General features: G+C 36.9%; 1 protein-coding gene across 4 annotated transcripts in view; it reads right to left on the reverse strand.

Moving 5' to 3' along the window:
• The window catches only part of LOC134754730 (innexin shaking-B-like), a 166007-nt gene that overhangs the window by 96083 nt on the left and 47545 nt on the right, over positions 1–22379 (reverse strand). The window contains exon 1 of one of the 4 annotated variants that reach the window (XM_063691070.1): positions 5602–6061. The exons of 2 other annotated variants lie outside the window; for them this stretch is intronic. In XM_063691070.1, coding sequence (XP_063547140.1) covers positions 5602–5973 — 372 coding nt within the window. In that variant the 5' untranslated portion in view covers positions 5974–6061. Of the gene's footprint in view, positions 1–5601; positions 6062–22379 lie in introns of those variants that run through there. One more of the 4 variants, XM_063691072.1, reaches the window with a different exon arrangement.

The raw sequence follows: 22379 nt of genomic DNA on the forward strand, positions 1-22379 counted from the left end.
TGAGGAATCGATAAAAAGTAGATTGGATAAAAAATAAGGTACCCAAATTACCTAAATCAACGCAGACGAAGTCGCGGGCAAAAGCTAGTATTATAAATGCGAAAGTGTGTCTGTCTGTCTGTCTATCTGTTACCTCTTCACGCTTAAACCGCTGAACCGATTTAGTTGAAATTTGGTATAGAGATAGTTTGAGTCCCGGAGAAGGACATAGGGTAGTTTTATCCCAGAAATAATCCTTTAAGGGGGTGAAAAGGGGTGTGGAAGTTTGTTTGAGGAATCGATAAAAAGTAGATTGGATAAAAAATAAGGTACCCAAATTACCTAAATCAACGCAGACGAAGTCATGGGCAAAAGCTAGTATTATAAATGCGAAAGTGTGTCTGTCTGTCTGTCTATCTGTTACCTCTTCACGCTTAAACCGCTGAACCGATTTAGTTGAAATTTGGTATAGAGATAGTTTGAGTCCCGGAGAAGGACATAGGGTAGTTTTATCCCAGAAATAATCCTTTAAGGGGGTGAAAAGGGGTGTGGAAGTTTGTTTGAGGAATCGATAAAAAGTAGATTGGATAAAAAATAAGGTACCCAAATTACCTAAATCAACGCAGACGAAGTCGCGGGCAAAAGCTAGTATTATAAATGCGAAAGTGTGTCTGTCTGTCTGTCTATCTGTTACCTCTTCACGCTTAAACCGCTGATCCGATTTAGTTGAAATTTGGTATAGAGATAGTTTGAGTCCCGGAGAAGGACATAGGGTAGTTTTATCCCAGAAATAATCCTTTAAGGGGGTGAAAAGGGGTGTGGAAGTTTGTTTGAGGAATCGATAAAAAGTAGATTGGATAAAAAATAAGGTACCCAAATTACCTAAATCAACGCAGACGAAGTCATGGGCAAAAACTAGTGTATAGTAGTGGATAGGTATTATAACGGTCGCTGCCAGCGCGCATCATAAAACCCGGCTCTGGATCTAAACATTCTAAAGCACGTTCTGCAATATTTGTAGTAACACTACTTGAGCTAGTAAGTCTAGTAACACGTGTTACTAGGGGACGATTACGTTCACCGAACCGCTATTGGTAAATATCATACTCATAAATAAATAAATAAATATTATAGGACATTCTTACACAGATTGACCAAGTCCCACGGTAAGCTCAAGAAGGCTTGTGTTGTGGGTACTTAGACAACGATATATATAATATACAAATACATAAATACATATAAAACACCCAAGACTCAGGAACAAATATCTGTGCTCATCACACAAATAAATGCCCTTACCGGGATTCGAACCCAGGACCATCGGCTTCGCAGGCAGGGTCACTACCCACTAGGCCAGACCGGTCGGCAAACTCATACCAAAGATAGATATAACTCCGTAATAGATGGATACAGTCTAAGGAAAAAACGTGCCTCGAAAATCAAGAAAATTTGATTCTCGTTCAGAGGGCGCTACTAGTTTTGGCCTACAGTCGTATAGATGGCGTTGACGGTTTCGTTTGTTATTTAACAATTTTAACGCATATCAGTGAAAGAACATGGGTCAAAATCATAAAAATAATTAATGCGAATAAAAAAAATCATTTATCTATATTTAAATACATTCTATCGTATTTTTATAAATCTTCATTTTTAGTTTTAAAGTGTGTCGACAGATGGCAGTGAATTTACTGGGGTTACAAAATTTACTATGACAGTACCGCTCTAGTATAAGTTACTCTATGCTCATACTCATACTCATACTCATACTCATACTCATACTCATACTCATATATTTATTGCATCCATGGTAGGTACACAGGTACATAATAGTTGGTCTCACATGGGCCCTGGTAGGGCACGGCGTATACAATCTAGAGATTGTATGTATGTACAATCATAGAGTAACTTATACTAGAGCGGTACTGTCATAGTAAATTTTGTAACCCCAGTAAATTCACTGCCATCTGTCGACACACTTTAAAACTAAAAATAAATATTTATAAAAATACGATAAAATGTATTTAAATATGGATAAATGATTTTTTATTTGCATTAATTATTTTTATGATTTTGACCCACGTTCTTTCACTGGTATGCGTTAAAATTATAAATAACAAACGAAACAGTCAACGCCCTCTATACGAGTGTAGGCCTAAACTAGTGGCGCCATCTGATCGAGAATCAAATTTTCGTGATTTTCGAGGCACGTTTTTTCCTTAGACTGTATCCATCTATTACGGAGTTATATCTATCTTTGGTACAATGAATTTCAGGAGGCCTAGCGAAGTTGACAATAGTACAACGATCAACGCCAAAAGAATAGAAAAAAAATCGGGTTGACAAGACGGTACGAAGTCACGTGACTAAATCAGTATATTATTAGTTTCGATCGGCGTTTTCTAACAACGATTGTCATCTGTAATGGATGACTGTCAAAAATAAAATTGGGAATTTTTAGAAGCAATCTTCATATTTTTAGCTCGTATGCAAAAATTGTTACTAATATTTTAAGGTGCGTTTTAGACCTATGCTCGTGATTTTTAGGGTTCCGTAACCAAAGGGTAAAAACGGGACTCAATTACTAAGACTCCGCTGTCTGTCTCTCTGTCCATCTGTCACCACGCTGTCATCTCATGAACCGTGACAGCTAGACAGTTGAAATTTTCACAGATGTATTTCTATTGCCGCTATAACAACAAATACTAAAACTATGAAAACGGATTATATCGCTCCCATATTTTTTGTTGCCAGTCCCATATTGGGATACCCTCCTACAATTTAGGAGGGAATTAAATCTTCTCGGGTCCGTGGTGTAGGGTTGGAGCCGGCGTAGTTTTTTATCGCGTATATATATATATATATATCTTTACTTGAAAATAATTGTAGTGTATAACTAGCCTTATGAACCGATTTTGCATGTAAAACCAGCCTTAAAGTTTATAGTCTATGATTGTTCATTATTTTAGTATGTGGGTATTTTTGCACTTTGTAATTTTTCCTCAGTCACCCGTTGACCACGAACGCTGTAAAGGGTTCGAAACGTCGGGATGTATTATAAATTCAATATACGCGATATAATCCGTTTTCATAGTTTTATTTCATGAGTAACTATCGCGGTAACCGAAGACAATATTAACAAATACTAAAAATAGAATAAAATAAATACTTAAGTGGATTTTTGCGTAATGGTATACGGAACCTTTCGTACCCGAGTCCGACTCGCACTTGGCCGGTTTTTTTAATATTGAGCGGAAATCAAGAAATCAGGTTTCGAATCGATGAAGTTACTAGATAGGTCTTAAGATTAAATTAAGTTAAAACTTTGGCAACCATATTGCCCAGGTAGCAAAGTTATTTCCGCGACGTCGTAATGACGTAATAATGACGTCATAATCACGTCATAATTACGTGTACATGCTACCTGGCGAATGCTGGCTAAGGCTACTGAGTACTGCACCTTAAGCAATAAAAAAATATTTCAAAACTGACATTTTTGTCAGCCACCATCCCACTGACCCACATCGAAGACACAGTTCACATTGTTGATGGAATCCGTTACATTTTGATTAACGTTACGTTTACGCGTGCGCGTAATAAAAAATGGCGAAACTAGTCCCCCAGTATACTATTATTAGCGTAACGCGTACCTGTCAGACGTGACGCGTTTTTACGTATCATTAAAAGAGGAATTTTTGGGTTAGTCAACTTTTGCTTGTAGATCGTTGCCACTGCCTACTTTACAAATAGGCTAGATGACAAATTTTCATTAATGGTATCAATCGATCAGGTTTATTTTCAGGATCAAATGTCTATATGAGACCCATTGCATTAAAGCAATATAAAAGCAAAGATAGATATAACTCCGTAATAGATGGATACAGTCTAAGGAAAAAACGTGCCTCGAAAATCAAGAAAATTTGATTCTCGTTCAGAGGGCGCTACTAGTTTTGGCCTACAGTCGTATAGATGGCGTTGACGGTTTCGTTTGTTATTTAACAATTTTAACGCATATCAGTGAAAGAACATGGGTCAAAATCATAAAAATAATTAATGCAACTAAAAAAAATCATTTATCCATATTTAAATACATTTTATCGTATTTTTTTAGTGTGTCGTGTCATTAGTGTGTCGACAGATGGCAGTAAATTTACTGTGGTTACAAAATTTACTATGACAGTACCGCTCTAGTATAAGTTACTCTATGACAAAAGTCAGAAATAATAGTCAACGTCCGACAGTTGTACTTCACTCGCGAAACGCTCCTAACAAAACGATAAGTGAACGTGACGTCAAGGTCACTGAGAGCCCATTTTGAATGTATGGACAAAACAAGAAAATTGCGTTTTTGTCGGTGTAATATTGCGTTTATGTATATAGTTGTTATGCAATCTTTTTTGGATAAATGGTACTCTTACTTTTTTCCTTTTTGGAAGTTATAAAATTACTTAAATTCTGAAACATTCAAATCCTGTATTCTTTTCAAGTCTATAATCTAAAGAAAATATTTTCGAATAAGCGTGTAATATAACAGAAACTATTATGGTTGTGTTGTTATCAAATCAAAGTCTTTGTGCGTTAGGTATTAATGCTAAAGGGTATTAATGCGTATTAATGCGTATTAATGCTTCGCTGGTATGGTCATGTCATGAGGAGGCCTGCCGACCACATGACAAGAAAAGTGCTGGAACTTGAACCGAGACCAGGGCATCGCGGGAGATCTCGAACTACATGGAAATCCGTCATAAAGAAAGACCTCAAAAACTCCAACACGGACGCAGAGACGACCCAGAAAAGACCACTCTGGAGACTAAGGATTAGGAGAGCCGACCCCAAATAGAGATGGGAATAAGGCCTGAAGAAGAAGAAGAAGAAGGTATTAATGCTAAAATGCGTAAGCGTTGTTTATTTTTAAATGAGTAGTAGGCGTTTTTCGTGGGGTTGTTTTACTCTTCTTGCCTAAGATGACGCTCTCTAGTTGAAGTTATGGGGATCCCATGCCCCAATGACCTTCGATTTGAATCCTAGTTTTCTAATGTTTTTTGTAGCTTATCATATTAACAGCAACGGATTTTAGCAATATAGTATCCCATATTTACTTCAAAGTTCATTGTTTTCGAAATATTTGGCATCAAAGTTGAACAATTTTAGGCCAAAAAACTGGTTTTCTGGCCATAAATTTTGTGTTAATTAGTTTAAAATAAAAACCTTAGACAAATTTTTAAATCGTCTAAGACGAACCCAAATATATAGATTTCGTATAAGTAAGATCTTTCACAGCAATCGAGATACGAAAAAAGTGTTTTTTTAGACAATGTTTAAAACAATCATAAATAAATAAGTATTCATTTTTTTTACAATCCGGTAGACAAAAAAGGAGATAAAAGATTGAAGAACCGATAACCGCTTGTCTTATAATTCTATATGTAGTGCAAAAGTAGGAGATACAATTCAAAACTTGTCAAAAATCGATGAAAACCTCAGGTAGCCCCTTAAATATATTACTCAATTGTCAGGCAGTGACCTCCCCCTCCAAGAAAGCGGAGATAAAGGGCAATGTTGCTACACGTCAAGATCAAGACCCTTTATTCCTAAGAAAGCTCAAACTTACAAACTACAACTCACCTGAAAAAACAGGCAGAAACACACCCATTGGTAGTATTTGTAGATCTTTCTGTCACTCATATCTTCCCTGCCCTTCTCTCGACTGTTGCCAATCCCGGGATATGGCACTTCCACTCCCACCTTCTTCTTGAAGAAACTCTTCAAAGTATAAGTCGAATGGATCCAACAGTATGTATTCAGAACGTCTTCAGGTATATCCTTAGTGTGTATACAGTCTATGGGATTACCTACGTATTGTCGCGTAGTCACTATCAAACTGAACGATATAAGCAAGATAACTGTTATAGAATAGTGTAGACGGAACACTGGCGAGTCGATATGTACATAGTTCACTTTTATCAGATTCTTTAGACCGCGAAACACGTCTAACATCTTAAATGGTTAGACGAAAGTCTTATCATTATTAACACTCTGTCTTTCTTCGTTTCATTGTCGAATCGTAGTTTTTACATCGGAATAGTCACTAGTCGGATTCGTGAGTTAATTCATTTAGTCAGTTATGTTTGTTAACTAATAACACTGGCTGTTTGTAACACGTGATATTGGAAGCTGATTGTGCTGGCTGGTAAGTAACCTGCTTAAAACAACAAGTATCAAGTATGTATCATTTTTTTAATAGAAAAACTTTGTAAAGACGCTTGTATAAAATACCCAGGTAGCAAAATGACGTAAAATGACGTCAGCGACGTCATAATGACGGCATTATTATGTCAATACGACGTCGCTGACGTCATTTGACATCATTTTGCTACCTGGGTACCGTCGTCAACCGAATCATTGTGCCACAACCACAAGCATGGATACTATATAAAGGAGCCAAATCTCTATATATGAAAAGTGTCCATCAAAAACCAGTAATTAGGCGGCGCCACCATACACCGAAAAAAAAAAAAAAAGCATTTATTTCGTTAAATAGTACATCATAACACTCATGGTTGGGACTTCCTAGTAAGTATGTATAATACCTGTGACAGGAAGGCCCGCTCTTCCACATTTATCTAGTACATTTGTACACAGTTAACCATAAAATGTAACATTGTGCAAACTGCTATTATTTTAACAAAATAACAATTTACCTAATATTATTATTACTATTTCAAAATTTGTATATTAACATTTTAGAATTTTACCTTATATTATACTACCAAAAACAACCTACGTAATTTGGTCGGGTTATTTGTTGCCTTATATGGTTCATGTTATATTCATGTCCCAGAGCCTAACTAGCGCCACCGGAGAGATTAGGAACTATTATTTAAAACTGAAAGCGGTCACTTTTGCAACAATTCTGCCATAAGAGATTGGCATCCTTTCTATACCATTCATAACCACAAGTCACAAACTTTCGTGAAAGTGAGTCAAATTCTTGTGATTTAGATTCATTACTGCATTAGACTTGTTACATTTAGTTAATGTAGAGAGAACAAAAATTGGCGCCGCACGAAAATTGCGACAGAAGATATGGGCATTCCGCCGGCTTTAACGTTTTACTTCCATGGTAACTTTGAAAATATTACTTCTGTTTAAAATGTTGCTGGTTAGATCCCTCGGCTTAAAATTATACTACTATTGTACAGACGCCAATGTCGCCATCAGATATATGGGAGCGGTTAAGCCCAGGTAGCAAAATGACGTAAAATGACGTCAGCGACGTCATAATGACGGCATTATTACGTCATTACGACGTCGCTGACGTCATTTGACGTCATTTTGCTACCTGGGAGGTGCTCACAAATATCTGAACACGCCTCTATTGTCAAGGCGTTAGAGTGCGTGTTCAGATATTTTTGAGCACCTCGGCCGCTCCGATATATCTGATGGCGACTGTACCTATGCGGGCTCACGATATATGTAGTTACATCTGAAAGTAAAATGCACATAAGACATGTTTTCGTGATTTCTTCTATCAAGCCCAGTTCAGTTTGTTTTTTTGTTAAGGTTTTGGTTGGCCCTGGAAAAATAGTCTAGTTTCCGTGTGAATGTTTTAATGGCATTTACCCCTTGATTTAAACGTGTAATAATTTAATACAAAAACTACAATTTTATCCCCTCTTAAATACAAAAACATAATAGCTCTGAAAAGGGGGGTGTTCAAATATTACGTAACGCAGTTTTCAAAGATCTATTTAGTGTATTTTTTTCAAAATTTTAGACCCAGTAGTTTCGGAGATAAAGGGGGGGAATGGTCATTTTTTGCCTATTTTCTTGAATAACTTCTAAGCTGTTAATCATAAAATTATTAAAAAAATATATTTGAGATCCTCATAATGAGCTCTTTCATTTGATATGTAACACGATATAGTTTGAAAAACTATTTTTTTTAATTTTCTCATTTACCCCCCCCCCCCCCAAAAGTGGCCCCTATGTTTAAAATTAATTTGTTTACGTTACATATCCGTCTTTGGGTCACAAACTTACATATGTGTACCAAATTTCAACTTAATTGGTCCAGTAGTTTCGGCGAAAATAGGCTGTGACAGACGGACACACAGACAGACGCACGAGTGATCCTATAAGGGTTCCGTTTTGAGGTACGGAACCCTAAAAACCTTCCAAAAGAATAAGACTTTAAACTATTGAAACGAAAAGTACTTTAGTTTTTCATGTTTAATCTATATTCGATACAAACTTGCATAAACACACTAACACACACAAAGATCAAACTGGAGTGTGTCGATCACTCACATATCGTATATTTAATTCTTTCTTTGAGTCGGCGCGCAGTTTTATTTTGTGGCAATCAATTTAAAACAAATACCAAATAAAATTTCTTAGAACATATACCGGCTTACGCTAATTTTATGATGTCTTTGTATTTTAAATATACTCGATGAATCAACTCTTACAGTTTCAAGAATTCTATAATTGTGTAATAGACACACTCAGAAGCGTGTTCTATATTGTCCGCCATTAATCATTTGAAAAATGGAAAAGTAATTTTAATATTAAATTTATTACTTACTTTGTAATAACTAATACGTTTTTCTTAAACATGTTTAGTCAAAAATGCGCAAATAAATAATTTGGAAGCTATAATTTAATGTTAAGTCTGAAAATCTGCCAATTTAACAAATCTTATTAACAAAGACATAAAGTCCACTTTATCATCCTCGTCCATCCTCACGACTCATCCTGTGCTGTTCTCTGAGCAGACGGCGACAATGAGAAAATTATATGTGGTATTTTCTATAAGAAGGGACCTTATTGTCGATGGCGATTACGCCATTATTAACGATGCTTCGATATAAGACGCTGTGCGGCGTAACCGCCATCGACAATAAGGCCCCTTTAGAAAATGCCCCATATTAGGTACTAGGCGCAGTAGGCGCACACGCATGTCCTTCTTCGTAATCGAGATTTCGTAAATAGCAATAGTATAAAAGAATTAAAAAAAAAATTTAAATAATTTTCGCAATTATTTTTTGTATTGAATAAAACGCTCTTTAAAATTATAAATGTCGTATGTAGGTGTCTGAATTACAACTAAACTAATATATTATCTCCGCTTTGATATATTTAATGAGCCCAGAGACAAACAAAGCCCACGCGTCACCGCACGCGCAGCGCCAAATCTGTCAGTTTGACAGAAATAGCGCGTGACAGCGTATTAAGTAGATCATTTACTATACGTCAAATACATCTGTAATATATTTTATTAACAAGTCGACAGTATGTCTTATCGAATAGGAATTATTTATAAGAGCTATTTACTAATCAGTTTTTGAGGAATAAAGTTAAGGGGCCCACTGACTATCAGTCCGCCGGACGATATCGGCGTGTCAGTTAAATAAATAATAGTAATAATAAATAAATATTATAGGACATTCTTACACAGATTGACTAAGTCCCACGGTAAGCCCAAGGAGGCTTGTGTTATGGGTACTCAGACAACGATATATATAATATATAAATACTTAAATACATAGAAAACACCCATGACTCAGGAGCAAATATCTGTGCTCATCACACAAATAAATGCCCTTACCGGGATTCGAACCCAGGACCATCGGCTTCACAGGCAGGGTTACTACCCACTAGGCCAGACCGGTTGTCAAATTTGTTCGGAACTGTCAAATTTTTGTTCTAACTGACAGGCCGATATCGTCAGGTGTCAGGTGGACTGATAGTCAGTGGGCCCCTTTAGTCTTCACAAATTCTATTCTAAAAAGGCACCACGTTGCCGCTTGCCATAAGGAAGCTCTGACAGGTTATTCGTATAAATATACAATCCAATTCGGTCATTACGGTAAGCGACTGCGAATGTGGTACCTTTTGATTGAAAACGTCACAAATAAACAGTCGGTATGAGGCTTGGCCGTTTCGTTACTGCAAGATATATTGTATAAAAGAAAAGTAATGAAAAGTTAAAATATAAAATGTATCACCTTATGCCCATGTGACGGTAGCGAAACGGCCAAGCCACATATTTTAAGTAAGGTGTCTATGAAAACGGATTATATCGCGTATATTGAATTTATAATACATCCCGACGTTTCGAGCCCTTTACAGCGTTCGTGGTCACCATAGTTTTATTTCACGAGTATCTATCGCGGTAACCGAAGACAACTAATGTTATAGTTAACGCTATCTCTACTGAGCTCGTTCACTTACCTGTACTAACAATGGCATTCTGTTAAACAAAAGCCATTATTTCTTTTGTGTGAGCGCGTGGCCTTTGTGCCTGAGGCTCACACACAATCGCCACGCGCTCAGGCACAAAGGCCACGCGCTCACACAAAAGAAATAATGGCTTTTGTTTAACAGAATGCCATTGTTAGTACAGGTAAGTGAACGAGCTCAGTAGAGATAGCGTTAACTATACGTTAGGTTTCATCTTAGGTTTTTGTGTTAATACTTAACTGAAACCTTAACTAGCATATTCCTTACATTTACTTTCGAACGCAACCACCCTAAAAAAACGGAAATAGTTCCTAATTGGAACTAAAACATAAAAAATAACACAAACAACATCAAATAAATACGGCCCCACCTGGGCCATCTTTTAAACGCGCATTATTCAAAAACGACCTAACCCCAAACTATATCTAACCTAAAAATGCACCTTAAAATCATATAATAGGGTTCATATTCGATTGATAAGCGGATGACGGATGGAACGGAGATAGAAGCGAGATCGTAATCGTTTTATGCTACTAGTCGTTAAATGCGTCGTTAAACTCTTTTCATCTGCGCGGGCGCAGGGACATCTGCCGTCATCTATTCTCATCATCATCATATCAGAGCAATTGCGGCCTGTCAGTTGTTCGGAACTGTCAATTTTTTTGTTCTGACATGCCGATATCGTCCGGCGGACTGATAGTCAGTGGGCCCCTTTATACCTCTATATTGTGTAACACCAAAATTTCACTCATACGGTCATCACCCAACTCTCTCTGATCACTAAAGTGCGAAAGAGTCAAAACGCTCGCAATCCAACACTAACGCAAAAAGCAAACAGATATGAAATTAACGCATATGTTAACTCGATTGGCCTTAAACTGGCAATTACAAGATGAACTTAATTTGAGCTTTAAATATAAGGCATTAAAGTTCAAATTAAATTGCTGAAAGTTTGTTTTCAAAATATTATGAGCCTATTAAAAATTCTTTTGATTCCGTTTCGTATATTGTATTTAGTTAAAGATATATTTATAAGGATATGAGTAATTTTTGTTTACGTATTATTTTTGTTCTCAGAATGATAAAGTGGCAAACAAGGATTTAACACCTAATAGCTCATATCAATGTGTGTTTTTCGAGGTTTTGGGGTTTCAGTAGAGGTGCGAGTCGGACTCGCCCACCGAGGGTTTCGTACTTTTTAGTATTGGTTGTAATAGCGGCAACAGAAATACATCATCTGTGAAAATTTCAGCTGTCTAGCTATCACGGTTCAAGAGATACAGCCTGGTGACAGACAGACAGACGGGCAGACGGACAGACGGACAGTGGAGTCTTAGTAATAGGGTCCCATTTTTATTTTTTACCCTTTGGGTACGGAACCCTAAAAAACCAGTATTATGAATAACTAGCTAAATGCCTACTTCCCTGTCTAAATATCCATACTAAGGGATCTGAGTGAGGTTAGTTTTTTGGAATCTAATTACAAATCAGAGTATAACTCCACGCAGACGAAGTCGCGGGCAAAAGCTAGTATTATATATGCGAAAGTGTGTCTGTCTGTCAGTCTGTCTGTTACCTCTTCACACTTAAACCGCTGAACGGATTTGCTTAAATTTGGTATGGAGATAGTTTGAGTCCCGGGGAAGGACATAGGATAGTTTTTATGTCGGAAGTCATCCCTAAAGAGGGTGAACAGGGGGTGTGGAAATGAGAAAATTAATGTGTTGCCTGTTGATTAGTGTAAGCTATTAAGCATATTATGCTCAAAATTATTGCCATTAGATTTTATCCAGGCGCTATATACTTTAACTGCTGGAACTAATTCCACGCAGACGATGTCGCGGGAAAAAGCTAGTAATATTATAAATGCGAAAGTATTTAAGTCTGTCTGTCTGTTACCTCTTCATGCTTAAACCGCTGAACCTATGTAAATGAAAATTGGTATAGTGATAGTCAGAGGCCCGGGAAAGGACATATGGGGCTTATTATCGATGGCTCTTACGCCGTACAGCGTCACGCGGCATTGTATTTATATCGGAGCATCGTTTATAATGGCGTAAGCGCCATCGACAATAAGGTCCCTTTTTATAGAAAATACCACATAGTTTTTATCAATCATCATCATCATTCCACGCAGATGAAGTTGCGGGGAAAAAAGTGCTGATCGTTTATTGTCTAAACGTCGTAATTTTGTCGTCGTCTAAAAATATCGATACGGACGAAGTGCCAAATATATATCTAACATCAAACAAACATCAAACATTTATTCAGCAAATGGGCCACAGGGGCACTTTTACATGTCAATTTTTACAAACAATAAAATTAACCCAAAATTACAAAAAAAAACAATTGCATAAAAATAAATGTTAAATTACACAACAAAAAAACTAATAAAAAATATACAAACAACAGAAGTACTAAAATTGTTTAGAGATGTAAAAGTCTCTAGGTGTCAGAGATAAAATGTATATAATAATAAAAAATATCATCAAATTATCCAGAGATGTAAAGGGTCTCCAAGACTTGAATTGTTATATAATTAATAAAAAGACAAGATATTAAATCAGACAAACAGACAACAACCGAATGAAGTGCCTCACGTTAATGCCACTCAAAAGTAAAGTTACATAGGTAAATATAATATATACACGAACTTATTGCCCATATATTAAGGTAGTGTATACATATTTTCGGCACTTTCCGTATCGATATTTTTAGCCGTGACTACCCAGCCTCTCCTAACAGTGCGATAGCTATAACTTAAGCTTTGGCGCTTTCATCGATAGGAAAACAATGTTTTTATTTAAGCATTTGTATGTTGAATAGTATTTGCGTAATCCCTATTTGTTCCAGAGGTATTCCAAATTCACACTAGACGAATCCCGATGCCATAAACTACCAAGAACATGACTTACAACCAAGTGCACTGTACCCCAATATATAACCCGCTATCGATATCCCACGCGCGCATACTCATAATACCGAACAATGACATTCAGTTTTGTCATGTAAATCGATGAGTCGCATAACTAAGGTTTCGTAAGAACCATCGCATGTAGCCAGACTTATTCTGAACCCTGTGTACACGTATTAAGGTTGATCTGTGGTCAGTCGGAGTGGCGGTGTTAGTACACGGGGATAGAGTTAGGGACGTGACAGCGTTCGGTCGCCGGATACCGATACCGGAAGCTATTAAGGAGGTTGTGTGGAGGTTCTATGTGCTAGTGACTTAAGGGGAAAGAGTACTGCAAAAAGGAATTGTAAGAAGGTAAAATAAGGTATTGAATTCTCTTTCGCTTCACGAAAATAGTAAAAAGTATTTTTTTTGTTCATATTTTAAATATTGTTCACGCCTAGGGATGAAAATTCCGGAAAAAATCAAATGTCTTAATCGGGAATTTTACAAAATTTCGTTCTTATCGGTTTTTTTTTCAGTTCTATTCAGAAAAATTAAATACGTCACACACAATGGCACTGATGAGTGATGACAGTTTCAATGCCATAAACAAACACATTAGACATGCAACCTTAACCTACCTGTTTAAATTCCTAATTAAGTATATTGAAAAATAAATTGTTTTTTTCGAAAGAATTTTGAAAAAAAAACGAGCCGTTTTGAAATTTTCCCGTAATTTTCCCGGTTTTTAGGGTTTCGTACCTCAAAAGGAAAAACGGAACCCTTATAGGATCACTCGTGCGTCTGTGTCCGTCTGTTACAGCCTATTTTCCCCGAAACTACTGGACCAATTAAGTTGAAATTTGGTACACATATGTAAGCTTGTGACCCAAAGATAGACATGTAACATAAACAAATTAATTTTAAAGACGGGGGCCACTTTTGGGGGGTTAATGAGAAAATTAAAAAATAAAGTTTGTCAAACTATATCGTGTTACATATCAAATAAAAGAGCTCATTGTGAGAATCTCAAATATTTTTTTTTATAATTTTAAGATAAATAGTTTAGAAGTTATTCAAGAAAATAGGCAAATAATGACCACCCCCCCTTTATCTCCGAAACTACTGGGTCAAAAATTTAAAAAAAATACACAAAATAGATCTTTACCTATAGATTAATGGAAAACCTATTAGAAATGTGCAGTCAAGCGTGAGTCGGACTTTAATTTACTTCGTCCAGAGATTCATTTTCTTTTAATTTTGAAACTTGATTTTAGTTTTTTCCATCACTAGCGAAGACGGGAATACTTTAAAGTGTAACTCATATTGTCTTGTTAAGAGGGCTTAGTAAAAACATAATCTTTAGCATTAGTGCAGGCAATATTACATTGCACATTCACGGTCGTAAACATCTACATAATTTATTTTTTTATACTACGTCGGTGGCAAACAAGCATACGGCCCGCCTGATGTTAACCAGTCTCCGTAGCCTATGTACGCCTGCAACTCCAGAGGAGTTACATGCGCGTTGCCGACCCTAACACTCCTCTCCCTCGAGCTCTGGCAACCTTACTCACCGGCAGGAACACAACACTATTAGTAGGGTCTAGTGTTATTTGGCTGCGGTTTTCTGTAAGGTGGAGGTACCTCCCCAGTTGGGCTCTGCTCTAGATCTGGAATGACATCCGCTGTGTTGTGCCCTACCACACAAAGCGAGATGTCATTCGCAGTGCCCATACCTCTCTTTAGGACATAGTTTAAGGACATACCCGGGTCCGGACGTAGTTTATGGACATACCCGGGTCCGGACGTAGTTTATGGACATACCCGGGTCCAGAATAATAATCCAGCGTATGCCATTTGTAATTTTTCCTATGTCATTTCAACAAACAACTTATTCTTTGAGATAAATAGTAACTGTTGTAGCGGAGTATTCTAATGGTTAATAATTTAGTTTAGACGTTTGACATATTTTAAGGTTTGTTTTTGTTTGTATTTAGGGTTCCGTACCCAAAGGGTAAACACGGGACCCTATTGCTAAGACTCCGCTGTCTGTCATCATAATATAATAGTACATTTCGATGCTAGTGCGGAAAGGATGTCATTACTCCACGAGTACCGAGATAACTCGGGACGAGTGAAGAACGACATTTCCGCACGTGTATCGAACGACGTTTTTCAATACAGTTGCGAAAAAATAAGAAAAACAACAAGTAAGGAATTCGTAACTTTTATATTATTAATTCTGTGACATCATTGACATTGACATTATGAAGAGGTGTTTTTTTTAGCTGGGTGTTCTTATTATTGAACCCACTGCAATGAGTTTTTTTTTTAAATGCATGTTCTATAAGACAGAAACAAATGTAAATATAAAACATTGTACTATTATTACCCAAATATCGTTAATTACGATTATTTGTGTATCGTATATTTATAAAAACAATATCGAATGTTGTCTTTGGAAACTTAAAGCAGAAAGAAAAAACGCCTCTTCTTTGACAGACGTTCCGTTCCATTCAGACAACTTATTAAGAACGGTTTTTCAATATTCAATATATAAAAAAATAGACGTGTTATAATGATGAAGAGGTAAGTAATAAAATATGAAATATGTATATTTTTCGTATTCTTGCATTAACAGTAGGTTTTTATGTTGATTACGTTTAAAGGAAACTAATATTAACACTCATCAATAAGTAGTCATGAATTGGAACAAGAATAAATTTAAAAAAATTGGAAAAGTAAAAAGCACTAGTTCGCGAAAACCAACTTTCCGCACGCTAAACAGCTACGTAAAGTAGCACTTTTTGAGCAACTAATAAAAAATATCTTTCACATATAAATCAAAGGCGTGTATTCACCAAAAACAAAATGATCTCACAAACGATATCTGCCATAATTTACAGCGCAGCGATCAAAGCAAACGAGACATTAAAAAAACAACCTATAAAGCAAGTGAAACATCCAAAAATCCATGTTCAAAAATCTAGTATCAATTTATTTTAAATTATGGCAACCCCGCTCGGATCGGGTGATATTTTTGTTCGGCTATAAAGATGCCAGTGTTGCCATACCTTATTCGAAATAAATACTGAGTCGTTGACTCCTGAAGCGATTCTAAATACAACTACTGAACGGGAATGTAGATAACACGGATATATGTTGGTGTAGACGCCGCATGTGTTATTACTGTATCGGCCAATTAAAGCTTTATGTCGCAGAATTTACCTTTTGGATTTTTTTATGTGATAGCAAACGAGCAGACGAGCCGCCCCGGGGACGCCGATTGGCGTTTCCTATCAATGTCATCTTGACTAAGCCCCTTGATGTCGTAGATATTGTAATATTCGATTTTTACCCATGAAATAAATTAAGTATAGGTATCGACCTATTTTATTTAGAAATATAACCCCAAATTCACCATTTTTAATCTTTGGCCATAGTTCTATTTGTATGGAAATCGTCACCGCCACGCGCTATAAATATTTTTTTCCTAAAAAAAAATGTATGAATGCCTACTTTGAAGTGATGTATTCCAGATTGAAGAATAAATGGGAAACATTGTCAAATTTTTTATTTAGTGTAAATCGCCGTACTGTGATTGACAACCAAAATTGTCACAAAAAATTACATAACATTTTGATTTTTTGCAGAAAAATCATTTTTTTAGGGTTCCGTACCTCAAAAGGAAAAAAACGGAACCCTTATCCGTATAGGATCACTCGTGCGTCTGTCTGTCTGTCTGTCCGTCTGTCACAGCCTATTTTCTCCGAAACTACTGGACCAATTATGTTGAAATTTGGTATACATATGTAAGTTTGTTATTACAAAAAAGAGACTCGCTTTCAGCTCGTGGCAAGATACCTCGGTACTAGTGGTAAAAAGACATTCTTTTCACACTAGTTGTTAAATGTACTATAAACGTATTACACTCACTGAGATATGTCTGTGGCAAATAAAGATAAGTGAAACCAGACGCACTCAGCCGCGGAACCAGGTAACCCCGTGTTTATTTAGAGCTGTTGGCCAATAAAATGTACACATTGCTCACGTCACATTTATCAAGAGGCCATTCACACAAATTCGCAGTTTTTCAGGGTTCCGTAGTCGCAATGGCAAAACTAATGGACCGCGAGCCAGGCGCAAATTTCGTCAGTCATCGCCTCCCGGGCGAAAACTCGTATAGCGGTTAACGGCTATGTTTGATGAAACCTCGTGAACGTCAACTGCCGCTCCGTTGGTGGGTTGAGGAATGGCAGCCACCGAAACGCGTAGCACGGTCTTTCCACCGCGATACAACCGGCTGACGACTTGTTTTATTAACAATAGCATCTAAACTATCATCTGACAAAGTATCAAACGGGAGGCGATGACGCCGATGACTGAAAAGAATTTTCTTTTTTACATGTTCATGTGACCAGCTGACGGTCTTTCCACAGAGATACAATCGGCTGACGATTTTGTTTATTCACAATAGCATCTAAACTATCATCTGACAAAGTATCAAGCGGGAGGCGATGACTAAATTTGTTTTTATAGAATTTATTAGCTGCCATTCCTCAACCCACCAACGGAGCGGCAGCTGACGTTCACGAGGGTTCATCATACATAGCCGTAAACCACTATACGAGTTTTCGCCCGAGAGGCGATTGGTCATGGAAATCTGTTTCTGGCCCGCGGTCTATAACCCTTATAATGCCTATCTGTCCGTTATAGCGTAAGGTCATTTTAATGACTGTGGTAAATATCTCTATACCAAATTTGAAATAAATCGGTTTAGTGGCTTAAGCGTGAGAGCGTTTTCACATTGACCGATCCGATGTCGGAAGGAAGTAAAATGTAAGATGTGTTTCACTGTATTTATTTATGCATTTAATACATCATTATTACTAAAAAACGATAAATAACGCAAAAATGGCACTCACCTGCAGCTGTTTTTGTCGCCTTTCCGACATCCGAAATCGGAAAGGCGCTTCCAATAAATTCAGCCATGTCGGAGCTTCCGTCAGCTGTCGGACCGATAATATTTTTTTGTGTGCGTAGGCATAATGTTTATTGTAGTATGCGTGACCGCTAAAGACGGCGCCCGCGCGCCCCCGCGGCCTGACTACGCGGATGTCGGATCCTACATCCGATATTGTATCGGACAATGTGAATACACTCTGAAGTGGTCGAAGGCAGACACACTTATGGATGTGTTTGGCGGGCAAAGGGTCAATGCAATATACATTCATCAGCTGAAGTAGCTTATTCTTAGCAATATGATGTGAAGCCAACTTTGCATAAGAGCATGAGCGGGGTGATTTTGAATAGTTTGTAAACTATAGGTAAGTACCTATGTTGTAGTTATCTAATTTATCTGAGCGGCTAAGGTGCTCAAAATATGTGAACATGCAGTTTATGAGGCTTTATAAACCGATGGCTTTTATAGTATTTTGTAAATAACTTGTAAATGGTAGCCCACAGCAAAAAATAGTCTTAATACGTAAATAATCTGTATAATTTTTAAGAAAAAAAACCGAGTTCAATGGGGGATGCCGCTGAAAGTTTACTTATTGTTGATGGTGCACTCTTAGATTCCAGACAATGAAATGAGAGCATATTTTGCGTAATTATCCTAATCCATCTTTTGACTAATTTTGCCTAATTGCCTAATTATTATAATATTGCCTAATAATGTAGAAAAGGAGATAAAACCACCCACTTTTCTAGTAGCATTTCGTTTTTGTAAGGGTCGCAGTTCTAACCTAACCTAACCTACTTTTCTGATAGCATTTCGTTTCTGTAAGGGTCACAGTTCTAACCTAACCCACTTTACTAGTAGCATTTCCGGGTCCGGGTCTGGGTCCGGGTCTGGGTCCGGATCCGAGTCCGGGTCCGTGTCCGGCTGTCCGGGTCCAAGTTTGGGTCAGAGTTCGGTCCGGGTCCGGATCCGAGTTGGGGTCCATGTCCAGACCCGGGTCCGGGTCCCAGTCCGGGTCCAAGTTTGGGTCTGGGTCCATAAGGAAGAGAACAAATCGCCAAACGTGAACTATGTGTCATTGAAGAGTTCCATTCTGATCATCATCAGCAGTTCCACTTAATCAAATGTCACTTTTTTAAATGTAAATGCTGGATTTAGAATAGAATAGAATAGAATACTTTATTCGTAAACACACACACAGACAATAGACATACATTAAAAGAACATGAAAATAAAGTGTCACGAAATGGCCCCATCTCAGCATGCTGCTGGCAACTTCCAGCGCTGATCTTCCGATGAGACCATCAGGTGAGAATCACGGAAGGCAACAGACAAAAAGAAAGCAACATAAAAATAATATAATAATATATATAATAATATAATAATATATATATATATATAATTTGTTGATGAAAGACAACACTCACAATATGTATGCACTTCACATTTGAGGAGTTCCCTCGGTTCCTCATGGGTCTCATCATCAGAACTCGAGCTTGACAAAAATATGCCTTAAAAACTTAAGTTGCTTAACAAACATAAAGAAGAGGACAAATCGCCAAACGTAAACTATGCGTCATTAAAGAGTTCCATTCTGATCATCATCAGCAGTTCCACTTCATCAAATGTCACTTTTTAAAATGGAAATGCTTGATTTGTTGATAAAAATACAAAAATCACTATATGTATGCCTTTCACATTTGAGGAGTTCCCTCGATTCCTCATGGATCCCATCATCAGAACTCGAGCTTGACAAAAATGTTTCTTGAAAACCTAACTTGCTTAACAAACATAACGAAGAGGACAAATCGCCAAACGTGAACTATGCGTCATTGAAGAGTTCCGTTCTGATCATCATCAGCAGTTCCGCTTTATCAAATGTCACTTTTTTAAATGTTAGTGCTTGATTTGTTGATGAAAATACTAAAATCACTATATGTAAGCCTTTAACATTTGAGGAGTTCCCTCGATTCCTCATGGATCCCATCATCAGTACTGCGTTTTGACAAAAACGGGACCAATCTGTATGTATATACTAACAATCAAAAAAATAATTTTCAAAATCGGTCCAGAAATGACGGAGTTATGGAGTAACAAACATTAAAAAAAAAAAAAAAAAAAACATACAACCGAATTGATAACCTCCTCCTTTTGAAATCTTGAAGTCGGTTAATAAAATTTCCTATAAAATAGATATACAGGCTGTCCCAATTATAGCACGTCAAACTGGCCGGACACACTAATAGGTTCATCCAAACCAGTTAACATGACCTCAGTAGAAGTTGCACGGTTTTCGAATTATTATAACCGATTTTTTTTTTCTCTTTATTTAAGAGCTTGTCATCGAGGTGAACATGTCGCTCCATAGAAAACAGCAACACAATGTTCTTACAATTAACTTAATCTATTAACAATAGCCTTTCGTACAAGCTGCAGAGCGCCATGGCGGAGTCTGACAAAGGAGCAGCCAGAACGGTATTGCAGCCCCCGACATCAAACATATTATCAAAGATAGATATAACTCCGTAATAGATGGATACAGTCTAAGGAAAAAACGTGCCTCGAAAATCAAGAAAATTTGACTCGATCAGAGGGCGCTACTAGCTTTGGCCTACTGTCGTATAGATGGCGTTGACGGTTTCGTTTGTTATTTAACAATTTTTACGCATATCAGTGAAAGAACATGGGTCAAAATCATAAAAATAATTAATGCAAATAAAAAAAGTCATTTATCCATATTTAAATACATTTTATCGTATTTTTATAAATCTTCATTTTTAGTTTTAAAGTGTGTCGATAGATGGCAGTGAATTTACTGTGGTTACAAAATTTACTATGACAGTACCGCTCTAGTATAAGTTACTCTATGATATTATTATGGCTTGAAAAAGCCAAGATTTTTATTAATATGGTCTTTTTTATCACTGACGGTTGAGTGACGGTGCCTAGTTTTCACTTGGAAAGCCCTCAAAGTTAATTCGAGAGTTAACGTCACGTCATACTGACAGTGGAGTGTCAATTTGACGTGATATTTTTGGGACACACTGTATTATTCTTTAGGATATTTTAACGTCTAAATGTGCCATTTTTTCAACCTGTTTAAATTTTCATATATTTTAATTGGCACCTTTTTTAAGATTCACCAGGCTGTATCTCGTGATCTGTGATAGTTAGACAGCTGAAATTTTCACAGATACTAAAAACAGAATAAAATAGAGATTTAAGTGGGGCTCCCATACAACAAACGTGATTTTTGACCGAAGTTAAGCAACGTCGGGCGGGGTCAGTACTTGGATGGGTGACCGTTTTTATAGTTAATGGTACGGAACCCTTCGCCGACTCGCACTTGGCCGGTTTTTTTAATACATTTGCTCACTTACGAAAGTACTACTTTACGTAGCTATAATAAGCGTTCGTAAAGTTGTTTTTTGCGAACTAGTGCTTTTTACTTTTCCAGCTTTTTTAAATTTAATTCTGATTTAACCATACGTCCACATCAAAGAGTTTGGATGTTCAAAAACTTTATACATTTTTATTTCTCCATTAAACATTTATTACGTAAGTATTGTTACACGATATAAAGTAAATATTTATTTGTTATTATATAAATAAAACGTTATATTTCACTAAAGAACTTTTTTTATTATTTGGCTGAATGGAAATAGTTCCAATGGTAGCATTGCCACGTTGGCTGTCGTTAACTGAAAAAAAAAAGAAACCGGCCAAGTGCGAGTCGGACTCGCCCACCGAGGGTTCCGTACTTGTTAGTATTTGTTGTTATAGCGGCAACAAAAATACATGATATGTGAAAATTTCAACTGTCTAGCTATCACGGTTCATGAGATACAGCCTGGTGACAGACAGACGGACAGACGGACAGTGTAGTCTTAGTAATAGAGTCCCGTTTTTACCCTTTGGGTACAGAACCCTAAAAATAAAAAATAAAAGGTAGAACCGGCGCCCGCTATTTTCAATTAAAATGTAGTATCAAAATAATTAACTTAAATTGCAACTGTAAGAGTGTTTTTGTATGAAATGAGTTAATGTGATTAATTTTTGCAATGTAAATTATCTGAGAACGTAGTTTATAGTGCTGAATTATCAATATCATTCAAGTTCAAGGCTGAAATCGTAACATTCGTAACTGTAAGTGTGTTACTTATGTAACCAATATTTATTTATTATGGTTTTTTCGCAAATGTATTAAAAATCGTAGTTCAATGTACGTGTGCAAGTGTCATTATTTACGATTCCCGAAATGTCTTTTATGAGCCGTAGGCGAACGCTTTGCACATT

Source organism: Cydia strobilella, chromosome Z (genome assembly GCF_947568885.1).
Source record: "Cydia strobilella chromosome Z, ilCydStro3.1, whole genome shotgun sequence".
Taxonomy (NCBI): domain Eukaryota; kingdom Metazoa; phylum Arthropoda; class Insecta; order Lepidoptera; family Tortricidae; genus Cydia; species Cydia strobilella.